General features: G+C 40.1%; 1 protein-coding gene across 5 annotated transcripts in view; it reads right to left on the reverse strand.

Annotated features, from left to right (window-relative positions):
• LOC117084198 (collagen alpha-4(VI) chain-like) overlaps positions 1-24,532 on the reverse strand; it is a 100,649-nt gene extending 76,117 nt beyond the window's left edge. For all 5 annotated transcript variants that reach the window (XM_033212694.1, XM_033212693.1, XM_033212696.1 and 2 more), the window contains exons 1-8: positions 24,436-24,532; positions 18,728-18,816; positions 14,753-15,355; positions 11,993-12,580; positions 10,695-11,300; positions 7,201-7,833; positions 2,228-2,773; positions 1,121-1,675 (exon numbers count right to left, since the gene is read on the reverse strand). In XM_033212694.1, the coding sequence (XP_033068585.1) occupies positions 1,121-1,675; positions 2,228-2,773; positions 7,201-7,833; positions 10,695-11,300; positions 11,993-12,580; positions 14,753-15,355; positions 18,728-18,803 (3,607 nt within the window). In that variant the 5' untranslated portion in view covers positions 18,804-18,816; positions 24,436-24,532. The remainder of the gene's footprint in view (positions 1-1,120; positions 1,676-2,227; positions 2,774-7,200; positions 7,834-10,694; positions 11,301-11,992; positions 12,581-14,752; positions 15,356-18,727; positions 18,817-24,435) is intronic.
• Between the last annotated feature and the right edge of the window lie 329 nt (positions 24,533-24,861).

Below are 24,861 nucleotides of genomic sequence, written 5' to 3' on the forward strand. Positions count from 1 at the left end.
AGCGGAAGGCTGAAGGTGGCAGGACCTCATCCAGAGGCACACAGTTAAGTAAGAACATAGAGGTGAGTAGCCTCTTCTTTTCAGCCTAAAACTACCAAAAAAAAAAATCTAGATCCAATTAAATGCACATCTATTTAGGGACATAACAACAAAATGATTTCCTTGTACACATGTTCACTTGAAGGAATTTCGGGCTTTATGGGTTCCATTATATATTTCCATACTTTGCTATATTATACAAAGTTATACCATTCTATCACATCCTGTGCTATCCTGTACTATACCATACCATACATATTGTATTTCACTATACTATGCTTTATTGTGCTTCATTGTACCATACCATACTATACTATACTATACTATACTACTACTCAAAGTATGATGAGGACCTGCAAAATCTGCATCACCTGGGAGCTTGTTAAAAATGCAGAATGCTGATCTGCTGAATTCAGAATCTGCATTTTAACAAGATCCCTAGATGATTCAAATGTGTGTTTAAGTTTGGGATGCCTTCAATCACCTACTGAAAGGCAAGTCTTGGGGAAGAAAAGCAGACTCAGACTGTCAAAAGGAACAACCCCTGTCTTTGCGCTTTGCAGCTTTGGATAAAAACTTGAGGAGATGGAACGGGATTAAGGATGACCTTGGTCATATGGAAGAAGATTGGCAACAAAGTAGACAGACCCCTGTACAGAGCCTCATAGAGAAGACACTGTATTCTGTTTCATAAGAGAGACTGTCTAACTGATATTATTCTCTGCTTCTATTTCCCTCTTGACATGGCCAAACCTTCAGCACATTGTGTTTACACATTACAATCTGATTTTGCCTATGCTATAAGGTACAAAAGGAGGAGTTAAGAGGACTTCCTAGAGACAGAGTTCTAAGAAGCTTCAGGCCTTCAGAAGCCAAAATGATGACAACCATGGGAATGATCAAAAGAATCCCCAGGGGAAGGTGAACAACAGCGTCAGGAACTCAGGCCCTACAGGGTGATCTCCTGCTCCCCTCCTTGCCTAGTTAGAAGGATCATAGTTTTACTTTATTAAGAGAACCGATAGCATCTCTAACACCAACGATGAGCTTGTGGATCAAATAGCATTTCTCTGTCACTCACCTTGTGGATCACAGACCTTAGAAAGAATTTCCTTCTCCAGGTTCTGCAGGGCCTCAAAATTTACATCATGGTACACTTTGTCCTCGTCATTAGTGATCTCCAAAAGTTGTGATTTTTTGGCTTCTCCCACCCCAATGGCAAAAATAATTATGTTTTTGTCCCTGAGGGCTTTCGCTGGTATGATTACATTATCTTGGGCGACCCCATCGGTGATCACAATCAAATATTGTTGAACACTGGGTCTCCCTCCTTTTGAACTGTCAAAAAAAGGCAGAGTGAAATTCAGAGCTCTCCCAGTGCGAGTGCCATCCCTCATCTGCTGAACATCAAAGATGGCACTGTAAACGTCCACCTTTGAGGAGTATTGGTTGAGCCTGAATTCTTCCTGGGGGATTGAGCTGAACTGCAAAAGGCCAATTTGAATTCCATCAGTACCAATATTAGATTGGTTCACCATGCTCGCCACAAATCTTTTCATCTTTTCAAAGTCTTCTGAGGAGATAGATTCTGAACCATCTATCAGGAAGATAATGTCAGCTTTACTAGTCTTACAGACTGGGGAAAAAGGAAACAGAACAGAACATTCATTAGGAATCTGAAGAAAAAAAAAAAGAATCTGAAGCCAATTAATTACAAGTCCCCAGGGACAGTCTGGAATGGCATATACACAACATGAAAATATTTTAGAAGGGAGTGGAAGAGGAGTTCAATGAAACAAATATTCTGCAACCCAGCAAAGTTGCTCTGCAATTCAGAGTAGTCTCAAAATAAGACACAGCTGTATGATAAATATATAAAACTTGACCATCTTGCTTCATTCTAGGTTGTGGTCACTTTGAGTGTCCAATACTAAGCTGCCAACCAGTGAATCCATGATTAAAGAATGAAGCTGTCTGGGCGTGGTGGCTCACACCTATAATCCTAGCACTTTGGGAGGCCAAGGCAGGAGGATTGCTTTGAGCCCAGGAGTTCAAGACCAGCCTGGACAACACAGCGAGATCCTGTATTGGAGGAAAAAAATGCATAAAAGAATGAAGCTTATTTAAATAGATCAGGTACATATTCTTGGAGAGGTGGGAAAGCAGATTAAAGAAGAAAAAGTCTTACCCTCTGAAGAGCAGATGTCCCGTACCACTTCTTTTTGGATGTCCTTCAGTAAATCAAACTCATACACAAAAAATATCTTGTCTTTAGCTATTTCCTTAAGCTCATCAATGTTAGCTTCTCTTACTCCAATGGCATAAATGATAACTCCATTTTCCCTCAATCTCTCTGCAGCCTCAGCCACCGGGTCTGAAGATTTACCATCAGTGATGACTATAAGATACCGAGCAACATTGATTCGGCCAGTGTCTGCAAAAACCTGAGTCATGTTGTTCAAGGCCTCACCAGTTGCGGTGCCACCTCCCCCCTGCTGGATGTTATCGATGGCTACCTTCAGCTCTGCCACACTGGGATGCTGGCTGAGGATAAATTGACTTTGAATTTTGTCTGAGTACTGAATGACTCCAAACTGTACTCTGTTGGGTCCAATCTGGAACATTTTTATCACTTCATTCATGAACGCCTTCATCTCAAGAAAATCTTCTGGATTGATGCTGCCAGACCCATCAATAAGGAAGTAAATATCTGCCTTTTCAATGTGCACACAACCTAGGCAATAAAAAGAAGCAAGAACCCATCATAACAGAATCTGAGATGGTGAAGAACCGGAGCAATTGATCCCAATCTTTCCTCAGTACTCATTTTTCCCTTGACAGCACCTGTGACTCCGCCTACGGGTACTCTTTCGCTAAGAGCATGATCAGCCGGCACACTAGGACGACCAGAATGCCTGGGAGTGAGTCTAGAAGCAGCCACCACCCAATAACTCGCAGATGTTGGTGGATAAAGACCCCAGCTCCCTTGTTCTTTGCATAGGACCACTCCAAGGTAAGTCCTGCATGGGTTCCCTGAGTCTCCAGTTGCCTGTAGCAATAACATGTAGGTTACTCCTCACCCCGAATTGGTTCTTAAATCTCTACTCTCCTGTCAGCACCCCCTGGGATCACCACCCAGATAAATAATTTGCATCCAAATCGTTGTCTCAGAGTCTGTTTCTGATGCACCCCACTTAAGACATGAAGGAAATATAACTTGACATTTCTCAAATGGGGAAGTTAAGGAAATGAAAGTAAAATCAGAGCACATTTGAAGCTATGAATTTTTTCAGATTCCATTATTCTCTGCCTCCCATCCAAGTTGTGCTTTTTAAGGACATGGGCAAAAGTGTGTACTTCCTAAAATTTAATTTAATTTAATAACTTGACTTAAGTTAATTTAAAACATTCTCTATTAAATGAGCCTGAATTAGGAAACAACAGATGCTGGCAAGGTTGTGGAGAAATAGGAATGATTTTACACTGCTGGTGGGAATGTAAATAAGTTCAATAATTATGGAAGACAGTGTGGCGATTTCTCAAGGATCTAGAGCCAGAAATACCATTTGACCCAGCAATCCCATTACTGGGCATATACCCAAAGGAATATAAATTATTCTGCTATAAAGACACGTGCATGCATATGTTTATTGCAGTACTATTGACAATAGCAATGACATGGAACCAACCCAAATGCCCATCAATGATAGACTGGATTAAAAAAATGTGGTACATATACACCATGGAATACTATGCAGCCATAAAAAGGAAAGAGAGCATGTCCTTTGCAGGGACATGGATGAGGCTGGAGCCATCATCCTCAGCAAACTAATGCAGGAACAGAAAACCAAACACCGCATGTTCTTATTCATAAGTGGGAGTTGAACATTGAGAACAGATGGACACTGAGAGGGAAACAGCACACACCAGGGCCTGTTGAGGGGTGGGGGGTTGAGCGGAGGGAACTTAGAGGACAGATCAATAGGTGTAGCAAACCTCCATGGCACACATATACCTATGTAACAAACCTGCACATTCTGCACATGTATCCCATTTTTTTTAGAAGAAATTGTTTTAAAAAAGATCTGAATTAAATGAGTCACTTTGTGTTAAAGCCCAGCCTCCAGGGCAAGTGGCTCTACATTTAATCCTGTCTCCTTTGTTACTAGCATGCTTGGCCCCCTTGCATCTCAGTTTCCTGATCTATCAAATTAGAATGTTGACAGCTACTCAATAAGCTTATTGAGAGGAGACAGTAATATCATGTAAACAGAGCAGACTTCAGTATTAAACATGTAGAGTTAAGAGTAGCTGGTGTTTTATTTTTGTCATCTAGTAGATTCCTCTAAAAAAAAAAAAATCTTTTCTCCAATCCCTCTCAATAAGGACAGCCCAGGCTTGAGCTGTTAATCTCTGGATTCCCTTGACCCCAGGAAGGGCCTTTTCATTTTCTTTGCTGAAAGGTAAGTGGTCTGAGGTGAGAATTAGGCTCCCCTGCTCAGGTCTTCATGTGGGAGGACCTGGGTGCATGCAATATGTGGGGCATACTTTAAAAACCCTTGTTGTTTATATGAATGAAATTCAAATGTAATTGAGTGTCCTATATTTTATCTGGTAGCTATCCTAGAGGGGCATGCATTGGAAAGGAGTGTAGCTTAGAGCGGGTAGAGAAAGGAGTCATTTATCCCATGGTAAGTGTTTGCTGAATTATGGAGAGTAGGGGGAAATTGTGGAAAAATAAGGCAAAAACCCAAACTTTGCAGGGACCCAGCATCCACTGGTGACACAAAGATGGCTGCCCAGCATCAGAGAAAAGGACCCCTGTGCAGGAAAGGGCATCTCTGCAGCCAGCCCCTATAGGAGCAGCCCAAGGAGGCTTCACTATAGTCCAGGGCCCTTTGATTGTCAAGAGGAGCTGAGGGCCCTAAATATTGCCTGCACTATACATTCTTGTCAGTCTTAGCAGATCGGGGGAAAAGAGAAAGAGAATATTTCTTACAGTCTGGAGATTGCCGAGCATTCACATCAGTCATACACATAAAGTGCTTAGCAGAGTATCTGACACATGACAAATGACCAATAAATGGTAGATATTATGATTATTGTGATCATCCAAGACAAAATTCTGGTAAAATCATCATAGCTTCTATTTACCTCTAGGCTATCCCCTTCCCCAACCCTTCTAGACTCTGGGCTGCTTTTTCTGGTTGCAAGTTTCTTTTTAGCTTCTCTGCAGTATCAAAACAAAAACAAACAAACAAACAACAACAACAAAAAAAAACCAAAACAACTCTCAGCTCTTCATACTGTGAACTACTAGTGCTCCTCTTCTGTCCTTCTCATGTACAGAACATAGGCAGGTAGGCATACGGAAATGAAACTCACATTCAACAATTTTGTTTCTCATTCCCAGAACAGAGAAAAGAACTAAAAATATAGGTCAAAGAGAAAGATAGAAATTTGCTTAGATGTTTCAAATTTCTAGACCTCAGCACAAGTAATCAAGAAATTACCAGATCACTCAGTGTTTGTTTAACAAGAAAAAAGCTCAGTGATTTTCCCTTGAAGACATGATTATAGCCTTGAATTTTTACCTCAATTATGTACATTTCAAGGATTCTAATTTAAATCTATGATTCTAATTTGAATCCAAGAAATATTAGCATGGGTACATAAAAATAGATAAGAAGATAGACAGACGCAAAGATTTTCATAACAGCCAGTGAGTGCCAAATCTAGGATTTAAAATTTGGGCATTTATATGCCAAAGTACATATGCTTAACCACTATGTTTTTTCTTGCGTGTGTGTTTTTTTGTTTAACTGCATATGTAGTAGGAACTCTCCTGAGCAACCTCCACTTTAGTGACTCACCAGATAAACCAATGTTCTCCCTTTCCTTTGTAAAGCATGAGTGATGCTCCCATAAAACACTGAGTGCCTGAAGTTCCGCTTCACCCAGTGAAAGAACAAGCTTACCAAGATGAGCGGGTTTGTCCCCAGCTTGTTTATGGTAGTCTTGTTGTTATAATTACATAATTAATCAAATATTGTGCAAATAAACAGGATTTGAGTGTGAGTAAGAGAGGTTTATTGCATCTATGAAAACCAGTTTAACTGCTTAAAAAAAGACTCAATAAAAGAAAGTTGTTTTTAAAAAATTGCCAGTGTACTAGATAGCATTACAAAAGATGGCATTTTTAAGATTATACAAATCAATAGCTATTTCTGTTTCTGTTTTGAATTGTTTCAAAAGTCTTTCTCCTTTAAAGAAACTGAAACGAAATTATTGATAACATAATATTGGATAGTTTATAAAGAAAATACATGAAATCCAATCAGGAGGGCTCATACTCAAAGAAGCCTTGGCCCTATACCAAAAGATTGGCAAATTAACATTAATTTATATATATTAAGTTAATTTTTTAAATTTCAAGTATGTGAGAAACAATAATTTCTGAAAAGAAAATAAGTAAAAAAGAAAATAACATTTTAAAAATTCAAGTATGTTTGTATCCTTTTTAAAGTAGTTGCCTGTTTCAATGACTTAAGATTTGATCAGTCCACATTTGGTTCCTTAGGGCTTCTACTGTAAATATACACAGCTCTTCATCAAACTGTTAAAGCAGAAGGGGGCCAGGCATAGTGGCTCACACCTGTAATCCCAGAGCTTTGGGAGGCCAAAACGAAGGATCACTTGAGGTCAGAAATTCGAGACCAGCCTGGGCAACATAATGAGACCCTGTCTCTGCAAAAAAAATTATGAAATTAGCTGGGCATGGGGGTGCATGCCTATAGTCTCAGCTACTTAGGAGGGTGAGGCTGGAGGATCACTTAACTGGAGGAGTTCAAGGTTACAGTAAGCTATGATTGTGCCACTGCACTCCAGTCTGAGTGACAGTGTGATATCAAAATTTATATATTTTTTAAAAGGGAGGAAGGATAAGATAGGAGGTGCCAGAAATGTTGCCTTTTTACTTCGTTTTCTCCTGCATTGTTTGGCATCAAGATAAACAAAGTTTCTGTTTCTGGTTTTTTAATGAATTGACTTCAAAATCTTTTCTTTGTTGGAGGATAGAGGAGATGGGTACATAGAGCAACTTTAAAAACTTAAGAAAAGTTTTTTATTTAAAAATATCAAATTTGGAAAAGACCCTCCTACCTTCTTGTAGGGGATAGCTCATCCCTCTAAAGGAAATTTTACTGTCCACCATCTCAGAGCAGAGCTGGTTTATAAGCTTGCTTCGTACTACAGAGAGCTGCAAAAAGGATTCCAGGGGGAGTGAATACTTCCAATGAGGATATGATGCTATCTTCTCCAGGTCCTTACTCTCTGAGACATTCTGGGTGCCCACCGCATAGATGGCGACGCCGGCCCTTCGGAGGTGAGAAGCGGGTCTAGATACACTGTCTTGGGAGAAGCCTTCCGTGATGACCACAGCTATCTGCTGCACACCGTGGTTGGACCGGCTACCCTTCTCCTGAATGAAAACCTCGTTTCTCAGGAAATCTAATGCAGCACCAGTCTTCGTCCTTCCTCTTCTTTCCCGGTAGGTTAATTTGTCCAAATGCTCCAAGATTTTGGCTGGATTCTGAAATGTGTCCAGTGAAAATTCGAGTCGTGGTTCTTCACTGTAGAAGACCAAGCCAAATCTCACAGTATCAGGATGAATGCTTATTAAAGAACTGACAATGGTCTTTAGGAAATTGACAACTTGTTGGAAATTGGGTTGCCTAACCCTGCTAAATTCCTCAATGAGGAATACTAAGTCAGCCCGGATAGCAGTTGTGCATGCTGCAAACAAGCAAAATCAGAAAGAAGGACTTTAGCATAAGAACAGAATAATAAAGACAACATTAATACATAAAAGCTGTATTATGATATATTTTATATGTTACATAATATATTTATTATTATAATTATAATAATATATATCATATGAACTTATATTTCTATATTTTAGAATTCAATAGAAGCCTTTATTTGGCATGACGGTCAAAGAACATCACAGGGTTCATACCTATTTCAGAAATTCTCACATGGAAGAGTATTCACATCACTTGCAAAATATTTAAATATATGAATATTGACAATGAAGTGCTTCAAGATTGCTTTTCCATTTATCTAAGTCCATCAGAAGAATCTGAGTTTTGACTAATTTTTCTTCATTTTTCTAGTTTCAAGAGACCCTGGGTCAAATTCTCATTTATAGGCCTGAAACCTCCCAAAAGATGAAAATTAACTGTGGCTGTTAATTTTTAAACGTTTCTCTGATCAATGTCATGTCATTTTAACAGAGGCAGCCTGAAATGTTGCAAGTTTCTATGAAAAATCTTTATCCAAATATTAGGCTAGCTGGCTGTTTCATTTTGCTACAGAAGAACCTTCCCTTCCACTTACCTCGTATGAAGGAATAAAACATAAACTTGCTGCCAAGAAGAATGCAAACACCACTCTCTCTATTTGAAACAGTGCCTATTGCAGGGAAACCCACTGTGTCCACATAGTGTCAAGGTCCATATCTGCTTTGATCTGTGAAAAAGGAAATCTCCCCAGCAGAGAGCCAAAACCATTCATGCAGAAGCTTGAAACCACTGTATAAACAACTGAATATAGTGAAACAAGGTTTAGGGGCAATAGAATAACCTTTTAACTTTCTCTTTTGTCTCTTGGTGTCCTGAAATTTCCCCTGTGGTCCTTTTTCATAAAGAATCAAAATTCAATCCTAGATTTTAAAGGAGGATGTTGTCCACAATTTTAGCAAGTCCAAAACACAGACTCTAGAAACTCCAGACATCTTTGACATCTCCCTTCCTTCACCTTCTTGTACCAAGTGCTGTTATTCTCCTTTCGAATTGTCTTCAGGATTCCTTCCTTTTCCTCATTATCAGAATCACCCTTGGGCTGGGCCCAGACATCCTCTCCACGTGGCCAGATGACAGCTCAGCCTTAAAGTCCTTCTGAGTCTGAGGTGCCATTTGGAACCCAGCCTGCCCGCTGAAGGTTTCCTGAAAGACTGCTTTGGTCATGTCATATTTCTTGTTTAAAAGTAATTTTCAATTACTTCTAGTGTCTTTGGGATCCTGTAGTCAGGGTCTATCATACCTAATCCAATCTCATCTCACTAATTCTATACTCTTCCACGGATCCAAATTGGCTCCATTTTTAAACTTTCTTCCACATTCATTCAGACCATTCCCATTTCCACACCCTTACCAGGAGCGTAGACCCCTTACATGGTTCTTCCCCTTGTCCAGAGTACCCTCCTTCCTTCTCCTATGTATTAAAATAACCTGTTATTCAGGGACCAGCACAATTCCTTCCAGCTCACATCTTCTAGTATGCCCTCCTTTTGTACTATCTCTACTTAATGTAGTATCTCCATAAGATGCTTCTTAGTTCCTTATTACCTCTGTTTGGATTTTCCTCTTCTTGTCATATATGTGTTTGTCTTTTTTCTGCCCATAAATTTCCAAGGACCCCAAGCTCTAGATGTTGATAGGTCTGGGCAGAGGTGTGACAATTCAGAGAAAGGAAAAATTGGCCACTTCTAGTTGTAGGGCTCAAAGGATGCTTCATCAAGAGGGTAACTTAAGAACTGAAGGGTAAATTTTGACTGTGGGCATCACAGGCTGATATTATAGTGTATTCAAGAGCAGAGACAGAGGTGGGAAAGCATGATATACATACAGCAAATGATGAGTAGCTCAGCTTGGTCGGTGAATAGAATGTGTACAAAGACTTAGAGGAGATAAGTCTCAGTGGTTCTCAGCCAAGAGTGGTACCTATCTACAAGGGACATTTTGGAAATGTATGGGGATGTTTTGGATTACCATAATGATTCAGGGATGATGCTGGCAGAAACTAGGGATATTAAACCTCTGACAATGCACAGGACAATTGTACACTATGAATTGTCCTAACCAAAATGCCATCAGTATCTCCCTTGGGTGTCTTGGATGCCAACATAAGGAAGCACTTTATCGAATCTATGAGGAGAAACCTGAGTGCTCCTTCTCCTGGAAAAGGTACATGGTAATTTAGATTCTTACTCAGAAATATTATCTCCTTACTCCTTATTCCATGAGAAGATACACTTTTCTACTCTATTCATTTCAACATAGCCATATTACTTGCTTGGGTCGATAAAATGTTAGCAGATGATGGAGCAGAGGTTTGAGAAATGCTTATGCAATTGGTTTTCTCTCTGGTACCTCTGCAATTACCAGGAGAATACACCCAGACTAGCCTGCTGATCCCAGGAATAAGATAAGAGATATGTGGAGCAGAGCCAAACCTAGATCAACCAACACCCAGACAAATCCCAAATCTGTGAAGAGGCCCAGACAATATCAGCAGAGCTATTTGTTTGGGCCCAGCCAATATCAGCTGTTCCTCAACCATCTGTGAGAATAAATGATTTTTCTCAGTCACTGACTTTCCACCTGGTTTGTTATGTAGCATCATTGTGACCATAGTTAACTAAAACAAAATTGTACCTGAGCCATCCCATGCTTCCTACTCTTTCCTGTCTCCTAGTGCTAGTGTCCCAGTACTGAGGAATCCAGAATACTCACCTTTTCTGTTCTTTCCCCAGACTTTCCTCTTACACTGAGATCTCCCAGTGACTCACATATCCTCAGACCAAACCTTACCTCCTACAGCCTCCTCGTTGGCTGTAATCCTGTGCTGCTGCTGTCCAGTGCCTTGGATCACCACGTTCATATCTTCTACTATGTGTCTGACTTCATCTTCTCTCTGCATATCATAGACAAGATCTGGAGACCCCATCCCTTCCAGTTCTCTCCTGTCAAAGTCCTGCACACCCACAGACATAACTTTCACGCCTTTCTCTCTTAGTCTCTGTGCAGCATCCTGGACTTCATCCTTAGATTTGCCTGAGTTAATGACCACTGCATACTGGGGAATGCCCTGGAGAAGCCGGCTTCCTGCTTCCTCCTGGAAGAATGTCTGAAGAAGGTATTGCAGTGCCTTGCCTGTCCTCCTGGAGCCACCCAGGGGCACAAAACGCTCATGAATGTGAGCTATTATCTCATTCTGGTTCTTGTAGGTATTGAGCAAAAACTCAGTATGACCTTGATCACCATACTGAGCCAGCCCAATTTGGTACTTGTCCCTGCCAACCTCCAGCATGCCAACCACTCTGGAGAGGAAATTCTGTATCCTCTGGAAACTGGCCCATGATGTGTCCTGTGATGTGTCAGCAAGAAAGACCACATCTGCATAGGCTTTGATGAATTCTGGAAGTAAAGGGAAAGGGAGACCAGGGCGCCAGAAAAAGACAAAAGGAGAAAGTGAATCAAATCAAACTTTCACGAAAATTGAATACAAGGATGGTTTTGTGTGCCCAATGTGAGAGGTAGAGGTACTACAACTCTCCGTATGTTGTACTTCACTTCCTCTATGTGGGACTCTATCACAAGGCTTTTACTCTCATATAGCCTGCTACCTTATTGTCTGTTTTATTACACTAACGTACCTTTCAGTTACTCTTGTTCAAACAACAGAGGAGGCAAGGGAAGTTAACTGAGGACACACTTTATGCTAGAGCTTTTTATACACTTTATCTGATTCAACCCTCATAAACCATTCTTCTAGACTAGTATTATTTTCTTCGTGCAGATAAGAAATTGAAGTGAAAAAGTGAAGCCACTTGTCCTTGCTCACGTAACTAGAAAGTGGAAAAGACAGGATTAAAAAACAGGTCTTCCGGCTTTCAAAACCCATGCTGTTTCCTTTGAACAACATGGCAATATGTTCCTTTCTACCCACAAGAACTCCATCCAGCCTTCAATGCCTTCTCCTAGGAAGTCTTCCCAGGCTCTCCAGTGATGCCGGGCACTCCCTGCCCTCCCACACACCCAGCATATTCTGGGTTATATTGTAGTGAGCTGGCATGGTTGGAATCTTGGGTTCTAACACAGCTTCTTACCTTTTATCTTACCCTCCACTGCTGAGCACAGAGTCTGAAGAATACTTCCTGAAAAATCCTGCAGGATATTGAAGTTTTCGGTGTTGAAGAGAAACTTCTCAAATGGTTCACTGGCTATTTTTTGCAACTCTTGGACATCCTGGACATTGACCCCTACCACATACACAACAACTCCATCTGCTTTCAACTGGTCAGCCACCTCCTGTACCTCATCGTTTGACTCCCCGTCAGTCACCAGGATAACTATCTGAGGAACTCTGTCCTTGGCCCGACTGCCAGACTCCTCAGTCAAATAGTTGGTCCTGATAAACCCTAGGGCACTCCCTGTGTTTGTGCCTCCTGTGCGGTATGGCAGATTCTGGATCTGTTCCAAGACCATGCTCTTCAGAGGGTGCTGGTTCAGCTGGAAGGCTGGATAGATGTTGTCATTATACTGGGCAAGTCCCACTCGGACATGGTCACTGCTGATGTCAAGCCCCAAGACAACGGAGTAAAGGAAGTTCTTGACTTTCTGGAAGTTTTGGGGTCCAATGCTAGTTGAACTGTCTACTAGAAACACAATGTCTGCCAGGGCTGCTTCTCTGCAAGCTATAAGAGAGATGGCAGAAGGGATTGGATTACTGGATCTTCACTCAAAATGCTTTGAACCATTGAACCAATGGTTCAAACTGCTTGGAACCAATGCAGAAAAGAATAATGACAGACAGCCTATACTCGGTGGTCCTCAGACACCACACTCACCCCAAATGACAGTGTGCTCAGAGCAATAACATTAACATCCCTCCATACCTTTCCTTCTCTCTGCTCCATCACCTTCTGAGATTTCAGACCTGCTCTACTGATACTTCCAACCTTGAAATCCACTTAGACAATCTCTTAGATTTTATTAAGAAGAAAAGCACTCTGCAAATTAAGCAACATGCTAAGAAAGGGAATGTATTCTTTCCAGTCAGAAAAAGCCATCAGCCTCCTGTCTTTTGACAAAGAAACCTCATATCTAGGAGTGTGCTGGCACCAGCAGGTCAGAAAGCTAGAATATATCCCATGTTCCTTGACACATCTTATTGCAGCTCTATCATTTAATAGCTCTGTGACCTATTTATCACTCACCTCTTTGGGACTTAATTTTCTTCTCTGCAGCACTGAAATCTTTGCACCAACCCTCATACTCTCACAAGGTTGTTTTGAAGATAAAATAAGATAATCTACTATAGCAGACAGCGTCATGCTCTGCTCAGTCCTTTTGGATTTCTTTTTTTACCATTCTATGCACTGCTCTTTGGAAAACTACACTCCAGCTAATGAAGCTACTTTTCTCACAATATTTAAAAGCCCAGATCCTTGCTTGACCCAGATTCAGGGTCAAGACAACTTTGAGGCATAATGTACACCAAGTTCCCCTGCAGGATCAGGCTAAAACGCTTTACAGAATTTTTGCCTGAAATCATACCCTTCCTTACTTTTCTCTACTGCTCTGTCTTGAATACCCCACCTCCTTACTGACCATTGCCCTGGGAGCTCTTCCTTAGCAAATCATGTGTATGCAAATTCTTGTTTCAGGCTCTGCTCCCCAGGAATACAACCAAACATCCCTGCTCTAGTGGAATGAGTCTGCCCTAAAAGATCTGGGATCAAGTCCCTAGTTCTGCAATCCACTTGAGGTACCTTTGGCCTCAGTTTTTCTCATCTGAAAAATGCAAACAATAATACTAATTACGCTATGTATCTAACAAAGTTGAGATGATCAGTCAGATGAGCAATGTAAATAAGCTTTAAAAACTATACAGCGCCAGACAAATAGTAGCTATTATTACTATGAATATAAAACCTCTTTGTAAACCTTGAAGCGCCATACAAAAGGAAGATATATAATATACCACACACCTGCTGCATCAATGGGTCAAAAGTTTTAGCGCTTCTTCCAATTAACATACCCTATATAGAAATACCAAAATAATGAATAAATCATGAAGAGTCTGTCTTGTGGGTTTTGATGGAACCCACAAGCATTCTTCTCTTTCTCTACTCAAAGTTGTATGCTTTATTATGGAGTTTAGTAATTAATTTATAAAGAATTTTCACCATTTTATGCCCTGTTACGAACAGAAGCACAAGGTTGATGACAGGTATATCATCATCACAGGTTATGACAAGTAATAACAGGAAATGCTTATGAGTCCCTCTGGTTGGCCAGGTATAGTGCCAAGCACTTTACTTGCACAATTTTGTTTAATGCTTTTAACAACTCTCTGAGGCAGGTACTATCATCCTAGGGAGAAAATTTAGACTCAGAGAGGTAAAATAACTTGTCTAAGGTGACCCTTTCTCTACTTTGTAAGATTTGAACACAGATCTTTATTTTCCCTAAATTAATCATCCTAACCAGTATATTAAACCAACAGATTTTCAGTTAAATTAGCAAACATCCTAGGGGAACTACTGCCACTCTCCCTTCTCGTCCTTCATCCAGGCAACATGGGTAAGTTAACCTAGGAATAATAATGTCATTCTAGAAACAAATAAATCTTCGTTCAGTATATAGAACCAGCATAAGGCCCACAGGATTTATAAAAAGAGTTGATGAGGCTTTGGTCAGTGATTGAAGAGGAGCATAGGGTTGACTTCATGAACTTTTAATTTTAAAATTAAGACATGCACACATATGAAAAATAAAAAGGATGGGCAGAGGGATGAATAAGAGATCAAGCTTTGAGTTTCATGACTTCCAGATCAGAAATTAAAAAGAAAAAGCCTTTGTACCTGGAGAGACGTGGTCAACACGTGGAGCTGCCTTTGCCAACACATCACAGAGCTCCTGCTGCAGCTTCTGGGTGAGATTGCTGAGACCAGAGAAGTAAGGAACAAAGGAGGTAAAATTCTCCTGAGGACTACTGGCAATTTCCCTGAGCTCTGCCCAAACTGCATCTCTGATGCCAATAGCATAAAGCAGGATGCCTGCCCGCCTCAATGCCTCCGCAGGTCCATGGACATGGTCCTCAACTGGCCCACTGCTGATCACCACAGCGATCTGAGGTACCCCTTGGCTTGCCCGGCTCCCTGATGCTTCCTGGAAGTGGTGGTCTAGAATGAACTTCAGGGCCAAGCCCATCTTCTTGCCCCTAGGCTTAAATTTAAACTGCCGAATATGTCTCAACACATCAGCTTTGCGGTGGTAGGTGGAAAGCAAGAACTCTGAATGGGGCACATCGCTATACTGGGCCAGACCCACACGGATGGTCTTGCTGCTGACATTGAAGCTGTTTACCAGAATGTATAAGAAGTTCCGCATACTGCGTGCATGTTGGGGTTTGATGTTGGCATCCACCAGAAACACAACATCTCCCAGAGAGGCCTCCCTGCAGACTGGAAAAGAGAATCACTTTCAGATAAAACATCACAAATGACAGTTACTGGATGGAATCCCTTCGCTCCAGACTCTGTGCCTTTATTCCCCACAGATCTGCCTGCACAGCATGCAGCCTAGACACACCATCATCTTCCCTTGTCTTCCTATGGCTACCATCTTCCCCTGCTCACCTGCCACTCTCTGTTCTATTCTGATAGACATGTGGCCCCTCAGTTAGATCACCCATACTGCTTTCCATTCATCCCTTGACCTAAACAAAAGAACCCAATTTTCTACCAGTAGTGGATGCTATTGGTACCAGCCTAGATCGCCTTTACTCGTTGGCACACCTATCCCCCAGCTGCTTCAAGTGCTACCTGTGACCTTCTCCAGAGTCCTAACCTTGGCTGAAGGGAGTGACCTCAATTGGAGACACCTGAGAAGTTACACCACTACCACCACCCTGGGTGGCCAATGTCTAATCGACATGGAGATACAAATGCCTGGCCCACTTGCCTTCAGTGAAACAACCCTGCAGTGTTATTTAGACTCCATCACCACCTCTCATGACTCAGGCCAAGGCTTGACTTTACCTGTCGTCTTCATCCCCTACTCTAACCCACTTCTCGTACTCCTTTACAGACTTCTTTACCTAAAGAGTACTTTCTCAAAATAATGCGTTCAAATCCCTGTTCCAAACTCTGCTTCCAGGGAACCTGACCTAAGACATCAACTTTCCAGCTCTCATTTCTGTACTCCCTGGCCACCCACCAGCCCCTTTTAGTTTGATCCTTGGCATTCCTGTAGGTATGGTTCACATTTGTCTTTTGGTTCCCTGAACTCAAGCTGCACTATGCAGCTACTTCTCCCCAACCCCAGCTACAAGCCTGGAAACCACCAACTCAACAGTGGCCAGGTCCACTGGTACCCCACCCGGGCCCATCCTGACCTCCAGCATGGAAGAGATCAGACACCAAGCGGCTGCAGGACTGGAGCAAATCTCTAATCCTCTGTGTCTCAAATTGTGTCTCTCTAGACTAAAGAGTTGACCAGATGCCCTGCTGTCTTCCAACTCAAACTTTGCTTTTCTATGATAAGAAGTACCATGTGGATTAAGTACAGTGCATGTGTAGATAAAAAGAAGAGGTGATTATGATCAATCTATTTGTCAACAATCACTATGATTTCTCCCCACTCCTATACCTCCTGCTTTGATTATCTATGATGGTGGGAGGAGAATATAAATTAGTAATGAGAATAAAAACAAAAGCAGAAACCAGCTAAAAATGGCTTTAGTTCAAAGTAGCTGAAAAGCCAAAAAGAATTATTTTCCCACATTGGTTAAAAATGTCTTGCACTTGGTTTTGTGCCAGGAGGGCTAAAATACTGAGCTAGGCTGGCCCTGCACTGTCCCTGCAGCCTCAGCTCTCTGCCCTCCCTACCCGGCCTCACCCTGCACTGTCCCTGCAGCCTCATCTCTCTGCCCTCCCTACCTGGCCTGGCCCTGCACTGTCTTTGCAGCCTCATCTCTCTGCCCTCCCCACCTTGCTATCAGTTCCAAGCTCCCTAGTCCAGTGTCTCCAATTTTCCATGTTCCCACTTCCCACTGGACTTTAATATGCTCCCTTTCCTCCAAGTTTCTCTCTCTCTCTCTTATTTATTTCTTTATTTATTTTTGGTAAATTCTCATAGGATCGTGTTCTTTTATCTTTGTTTGTAATGTAATGTTCATGATTGTGCTTATTTAATTAATGGCAATTTCCCCAACTAGACTGTGAGCTCCATGAGAACAGATAACCATGTATTTTGCTTGTTTGTTCACCACATGAGCATCTAGCATAGATACCCAAAAATATTGAGGAAGGAAAGAATAGAGGAAAAGAGAGAAAGGAAAGATACAGCACTTATAAGGATGGAAATCTTGAACATTAATGAAAACAAATAATGGAATTAAAATTTTAGTGCTAGAAATAATTGTGTGAGACTGTAGTTGCTAGACACGTGGCAGCTGAGCACTTGAAATGTAGCTAGTGTAACGGAAACTGAACTTCATATTTTGCTGAATTTTTATTTATTTTAATTTAGAGAGTCACATGCAGCTAGTGGCCACTGTATTGGACCACACAAGCATAAAATAAGGAATCCAATTCAGCTATCTCACAGAGAAGGAAAATAAGACCTGGAAAGGCAAAGTAACTCATGCATATCCATTCAAACAGCCAGAATTAAGACCCAGGTCTCCTCATATCTAGTCCACACCCTGAACTGCCATGAAGATTAAATTAGAAATCCATACTACAGAAAGGCAAAGACCAAGTGAGGGTCTAGGCAGAGAGGGTCTGGGGAGGTTGGTATAATCCAGGGACACTTAATCCACTTGTTACTTCTGGAGTCCTGGGCCCCACCTCTCAGAAGTATGCATAATGTTGGCCATAAAGCCAAGTGGAACCTGATCATGGGAAAAGCAGACAATAAATGAACTTCAGGTCCTTTAAGCTTTATTTCCCTTCAACCCTCCAAAGTGCAGTCTTACTGGGAGGAGAGAATTCAATGACCGTTCCAGGGATGGCTGACTGGCTTGTCCCCTTAACATCTCTTTCAGGGGTGATCAAATGCAAACCATGAAGTGTTCCCCTGATCTTTCAAATCAGAGGAAACCACACAGCTGTAGAATATTTTCCAGGCAAGTAAGTTTCAATTACATCATATGCAACTTGAGAGATGTACTATACTTTCATAGATTGTCACTTTCTTAATCCCTCCACTAGTTCTTTGTAGTTTTAGAAGGTGTTTGAAACATGAAAAGACTGTCACAGCTTCTGTTCACAAGTGAAGGGAGCCAGAGCCAAAAGGAAAACTGAGAGAGCTTCATGTTTTTTCCCCCCAACAAATAACAGCCTGTGTAATTATATTTGAATATTTAAACCTCAATATTGTCTCACTGGGACTTCAGGCTACTCAAACAATCTTCTCCTGATGAGACTTTCATCTTGAAAAGTCCCAACAATCTATTAAAATAACTGCAAAAAATTGCAGATGTGTCACTAGCACTCAGTAATGCTATCCATCTTGTGATGATAATTACTCCTCAGAACATCTCTGCCAAAGAGAAAAGACAGAATGCAGAACAGGCTCCTGTTTACAAAAGCGTTTGAGAACCTGGTAATACATTTCAGAGTATGGAACTTTTTAATATCTATTTTTTTGTCATTTGGGGTTAAGTACTGAAAAAACAAGTGCCCACCATTCACTATAAGCTTTCAGATTCTGACTAAATTCTCCTTCAAGGAATTGTTTCCTCTTATTAATTACAAAGCTTCTGTAATATTTCCTTTTAAGATGGTCACTACCACTAGATGGTTTTCAGCTTAAAGAAACCCAGGTATTACCAATACTCTGTGACTTGATGAAGCCAAAACCAGTTTCAAGGAGGATGATCCCCCAAAATATCTTCCAAGTCTCCATTCTAGATGTGGACCTAGGGAAAAGAAGAAACCTTGTAATTTAAAAATGTGCCTTCACGCGCTTAAAATGTGTCCATCACATTGACTAAAAATTATACCTCATGAAGTTGATTTTTTTTAAAGCATAAGGATGTCTTTCCCCACATCAACATAAGCTTTATCAAAATAAAGAGGGAAATGTTCCCACATTGTTTCAATTGTGCAAGGAAAATGGTCTTGCTGACCCAACTCAGGAAGAATTTTGTAAACACCCAGAGTATACACCTCAGCCTTCACTATTTAAAGTTGTCCAGATGTGGCTATAAAAGGAGAAAGCATACAGGACATGGCATAGAACTTCCATTTCACACACTGCATTGATTTGGTGGGTCATAAACATTTCTGAATGATTTTGTTTGTATATTTATGCAAGAGTGGAATGACCTGGTAAACAGTTGTGGCATGCTAAAATATTCAACTATCTCAGGAGCACATCTGCCTGCTCAGATAAGCCTGGTCTGAAAATAACTCATACATTCTCAAAAAAAAAAAAAAAAAAATAGCAGAACATCAGACTTCCCTCCCCAAAGCTTAAATCCATTTCCAAAGGGGTCCATGGAAAATGTCTACTCTCAATTCCATTTCTTTTTTTTTTACTCTAAGAAAGTCCACTTGTTTGAAAATAAGAACGTAATAATTTCATTGAATGAGCGGTTCCAAGTAGAACAGGAAATACCTCATCTTTATAATCTTGGTCAGCCAACCTCACAGCTGTCTTCTGCAGAATGCATGTGGTTAAAAAGCAAGGACGCTTGGAGATAGACTGCCTGGGTCTGACTCTTTGATCCATTACTTAATAGTGGATCTCAGCCAAATTGCTTCACTTTTCTGTGCCTTGGTTTCCCCATTTGTAAAATAGGGGCAATAATAGCACCTACCTTATAGTGTTATCAGGATTGAGTTCATTATTGTAAAACACTTTACCCATTCCTGGCACACAGAAAGCACTCTTTAGGTGTTTGTTAAATAAAGTAAACCTTCTTGGAGCCCCAATATTTTGTAGAAGTTCAAAAGAATTCCTCCATGTCTTTGCTATTGTGAATAGTTAAAGCACATTCTTAAACAAACCAAAGAGTTTAAGCAAGAATCTCTAGCATGTCTAAATCACTTTCTAGTCTTGGGTTCTTTAAATAAAATATTGTGTAGAAGTGATCATCACAACACCCAGGAATAGCAGACACCCAAAAAGTGCGTTTCTCTTTCCAGAAAGTGTTAAGTGCAACCACCCCAACTCCCTAAAAACACATCTCTACTGTTCATGCTCAACTCACTCCTTAAGAGGGATTCAAAAATCTGAAATAAACACATTTATTTTATTCACTTTATTATTTACACCAAGAGAAAATACTGGCAGAAGTCTTGACTTTAAAGGAAGACCACAGGCCTTGATTCTGATTTGGGCTTGGCTATTTTCTCTGCAGACCTGAGCAAGCTGTTTCACCTTTCAGGCTTTATGTGATGAATCTAGAGGGCTTAGCACTGATTTGAGCCAACTACTATATTGACCACTATATTACAAACATGTCCCTAGGAATTGGTCCAGTGTTTTTACAGGAAATAGATGTGCTATAATTAGATTTCTCTGTTCCTCAGTTTCTACATAACCTCCCACTAGTGCCTCCTCCTGGAGGTGTATAAGTAATTAAAGGAAAGATACTTTAAGACTTTAGATATCCAATCCTTCAATAAACTTTTACCCAAGGGTAAAAAAAAAAAAATGCATGAATCTTAAAGAATAGATTGCCCTAGTGAATTAAGAACTGTATGAGGGTAAAGAGCTTGAGAGTCTGAAGGTGTGAAAAAATGATCCAAAATAAATTAATGGATCATCGTCATGATCACCATCATCATTGCAACAACACATTACACTTCCAATTTTGAAACACTTGGATTAATAAAGTTACTGGAAAAATAAAACCTTTAAGTAAAGGTTTTATTATATAAAACCTAAATATAGATATTATGTCTACATTTTCATTTTCCATTATGTCCCAATTATTACTATTCATGCAATTAGTCATAAAAAATAAGTATTTTTAGCTAATTGCAAATAAAGCTCTAGAGCTGTTTATGAAACTAGTGGGAAACTCAAAATGATAAACATTTATAAATAGTTGTAAACATTTTACAGCTGTGCATGTCTGTGTTATATCAATGAAGAGTTAAGTGTCTGTGTATTAAGGATTTAATATCTACATGATACATACTATTTCATTAAGATGTTTTATATCTTAAGCTGCAGAAGAGATTTTGCATTTGAACACATGGGACTCCTTATGGAGGCAAGAAATAAAGTCATTAAATTAAATGGAATTAGATAGGGATAGCATAGAATACTGATTCTTTCTGGAAATAACTTTAATAGTTTTGCAATAGAAAGGATTTCTCTCAAAAATATACTGCTCAAGTAGTTAACTAAAACAGTCTATTTTTTAAGCTTCATTTATTCAGTCTAAAAATTACTTCACAACTGCCATAGTAACAATTGACTCAGGAAGAATCATCAGAGATTGCTAAAACCATCGGGTAAAAGTTTATTACATAACAGAATATGAACATATTTTCAAAGTATCTTCGAAAAACTACCTAGAAATTACAAAGGGCAAAAAGTACCATTACAATGGAGAAACCTGATGGACATGACTTAACCAAGTGATCAATTACATCAATAATAGCAGGATAAACCAACATCATCTACCTCCTGATGTTATGCATGAGAAAACTTAACACCAGTTACATAGTATTTCTCCTTAAAATCCATGACCTAAATCTGATAATGAGAAAATAATCACATAAATCAAAACTTGAAGACAGTCTAAAAAGTAACTGGCCTGTGCGTCTCAAAAATATTAATGTCATGAAAGACAAAGCAAAGGAATTGATTCAGATTATAGGAGTCCAAAGAGACATGACATACAAAGGCAATTCATAATCCTGATGTGGGGGGGGAAATGCTATAAAGGCCATTGAATGGGACAGTAGACAAAATGTTAATATGGGCAGAATATTATATAATAATATTGTATCAAGGTCATGGTGAAACCCGGTTTCTACAAAAAAATACAAAAAATATTAGCTGGGCATGATGGTATATGCCTGTAGTCCCAGCTACTCGGGAGGCTGAGGTGAGAGAACAGCTTGAGCCCAGGAGGCTGAGGCTGCAGTAGTCGCGCCACTGCACTCCAGCCTGAGCAATAGAGTGAGGCCCTGTCTCAAAAATATATATATATATACTGTATCAATGTTAAATTTAATAACTTTGATTATTGTGTTGTAGTCATGTAAAAGAATGTCCTTCTTATTTAAAAATGCACAGTAATGCGTTGTGGAGCAAAGGGCCGTACTATCAGCAACTTACTCTCAAATGCTCAGCAAAATTATAATGATTCACAGAGAGAGGAATAAAGCATTGCAATACATTTGCAACTTTTTACTGAGTGTTTATTGTTTGCCAGACAAAACTTCAGGCACTAGAAACAACAGACTAAAAGAAACCATTATTTTCCTCAGAGAACTAGTGGAAAGAGAGATGGATAAATTGTAATACTGTGGGATAAGCAAAATAATATAGAAAGCTATACAAAGTGCTGAGGAATATGGTGGGTGAGCACCTGTGTTCACCTGGATGAAGAGTTTACAGAGCAGATGATGCCAGAGTGAAGACTTGAAGGATGAGTAGAAATTTCCAAGTGAGAATGTGAAGAAAGGGAGTTCCAGGAAGAAGAACAGCGGGTACATGCAAGGACACTGGAGAGGTACTAGACACTCCAAATACAGCCCACCCACAGATTCAGGAGCTCAGGTTTAGGAGTGCTGGGGATGTGGTTAGGCCTTCATTAGAGCTCACGACCTATGCTGTCCAAGCTCTTAAGCTTGATAAGTCTCATGGAGATCTTTGGTTTTCTGAAATGACTGAACTTAAAAGGTGGGACAGAAGAGGGGACCTGAGCAGAATTCCTCAGTCTTCAAAAATAAACCTTCTTAACTTCATTTAATTAAATTAGCAATGCTTTATATACCAGTCTCCTTCAAGGTTTTTGTTCTTCCTCTGTGGAATGCTCAACTATAAAATATGAAGATTCCATCTCTAACATCCTATGCCAGTGACTCTTAAACTTCAGTATTGCATCAGAGTAACTCAGAGGACCTGTTAAAACCCAGTTTGTTGGACCCTACCTCCAGAGTTTCTGATTTAGTAAGTGTAGTGTCAACCCTTAGAATCTGCCTGCTGAGCTGGTCCGAGGAACCATATTTCAAAAACCATTCTTTAGACATGGTGGCTCATGACTATTAATCCTAGCACTTTGGGAGACCAAGGCAGGAGGAGTGCCTGAGCCCAGGAGCTGGAAACCAGCCTGAGTAAAATAAGAAGACCCTGTCTCTACAAAAAATAATAATAATAAATAAAAAATAGCCTGGTGTGGTAGTGTGTGCCTGTTGTCCCAGCTTCTCAGGAGGCAAAGGTGGGAGAATTGATGGAGTTCAGAAGTCGAGGCTGCAATCAGCCGTGATCATGCCACTGCACTCCAGCCTGGATGACAGAGGGAAGGGGAAGGGGAAGGGAGAGAGAGAGAGAAAGAAAGAAAGAAAAGAAAGAAAGAAGAAAGAAAGAAAGAAAGAAGAAGAAAGAAAGAAAGAGAGAGAGAGAGAGAGAGAGAGAGGAAGGAAGGAAGGAAGGAAGGAAGGAAGGAAGGAGGAAGGAAGGAAGAAGGAAGGAAGGAAGGAAGAAAGAAAGAAAGAAAGAAAGAAAGGAAGGAAGGAAGGAGGAAGGAAGGAAGAAGGGAGGGAGGGAGGGAGGGAAAAAGAAAGAAAGGAAAGAAAGAAAGAAAGGAAGGAAGGAAGAAAGAAAGAAAGAAAGAAAGAAAGAAAGAAAAGAAAGAAAAGAAAAGGATATTTGACAATCAAGTGTAAACAGAATGGTAGTCAAATTATATGAATCGTGGTAAACTAAACAGAGGAAATCCACTTTTAACTTAGAATTGCCCCCCATAGCCTCTGTGACTACTCTGAGAAGGAGAGTCAGTTTTTTATCTGAGTTTTATATCTCTACTATGCCTGTTTAGTCATTAAATCTTTAATGTTTTCTTCTTCCTTTGGCCTTATCGTTGTAAACTAATCTCCAATTTTAAAGTATCCCAAGGTTTTGTATCAATGAAATAACTCATAAAACATGCATGAGTCCCCATAACGTAAGTCGAGTTCCCCTTTCCGTACAGATGGTAAATTCTGGATGTATTTCCAAGTATTTCATGTCTTCCTGATCAATAAGTGTTCAAAGAGTTGCAAACCCCCTTTACCATAGTTTTCATTTTAGGTATTACTCTTTCTCTTCTATCTAACAAATATTCTTTCTTGTTGGGGGAGGTGTGGTTTCTCTGTATCTTTATCCTTATCTCAATTTCTCTCCATTTCTTTGCTATTAATGATGTGTCTTTCAGACTCTCTATCTCATCTGTCTGTTTATACTTCTATATGGCTTTGTCTCTTTCAGCATATGAATGAAAGATAAGAAATACATTTGCAAAAATAAATAGAAATAAACTAAAAAACACCCACCCATAAAACTATTCCTGGGAAAAGGAAATTCCTCTTACCTGTCAAAATCTTCAGGCTGGTCCTTTCAATTTCTCTTTCTTGTCTTCATTCCTTAAGAAGCTATTTTCCCTAGAGCACAGGAAGGCTGAAGGGCACAATGACACTTCAGCTTTTCCAGTGTTTAATACTCTCCCGGGACCATGGAAGGAGAGCAAGGGGAGGAGCAAGGGCTGTGTTTATGGCAACTAACACATTGCCTTCACTCATACATGCTTTATTGCCATTAAATAAAAATGGTCATTCACTCTGTAAACACTGGTCTTGAAAATGAATGCAAAAACATAAGAGCATTGTTCAAAAGAGTAATAATAAAGTAATATAAATGAAACTACCTTTATTCTATTTTAATTAAAATTCCCAAGAATTCATCATATTTATTCATATTTCAATGTTTTAGTTTTCATCTAAAGTCTCTAGACTATAAG

The sequence above is a fragment of the Trachypithecus francoisi genome, unplaced genomic scaffold (assembly GCF_009764315.1).
Source record: "Trachypithecus francoisi isolate TF-2019V2 unplaced genomic scaffold, Tfra_2.0 Lachesis_group0, whole genome shotgun sequence".
In the NCBI taxonomy this organism is placed as follows: Eukaryota; Metazoa; Chordata; class Mammalia; order Primates; family Cercopithecidae; genus Trachypithecus; species Trachypithecus francoisi.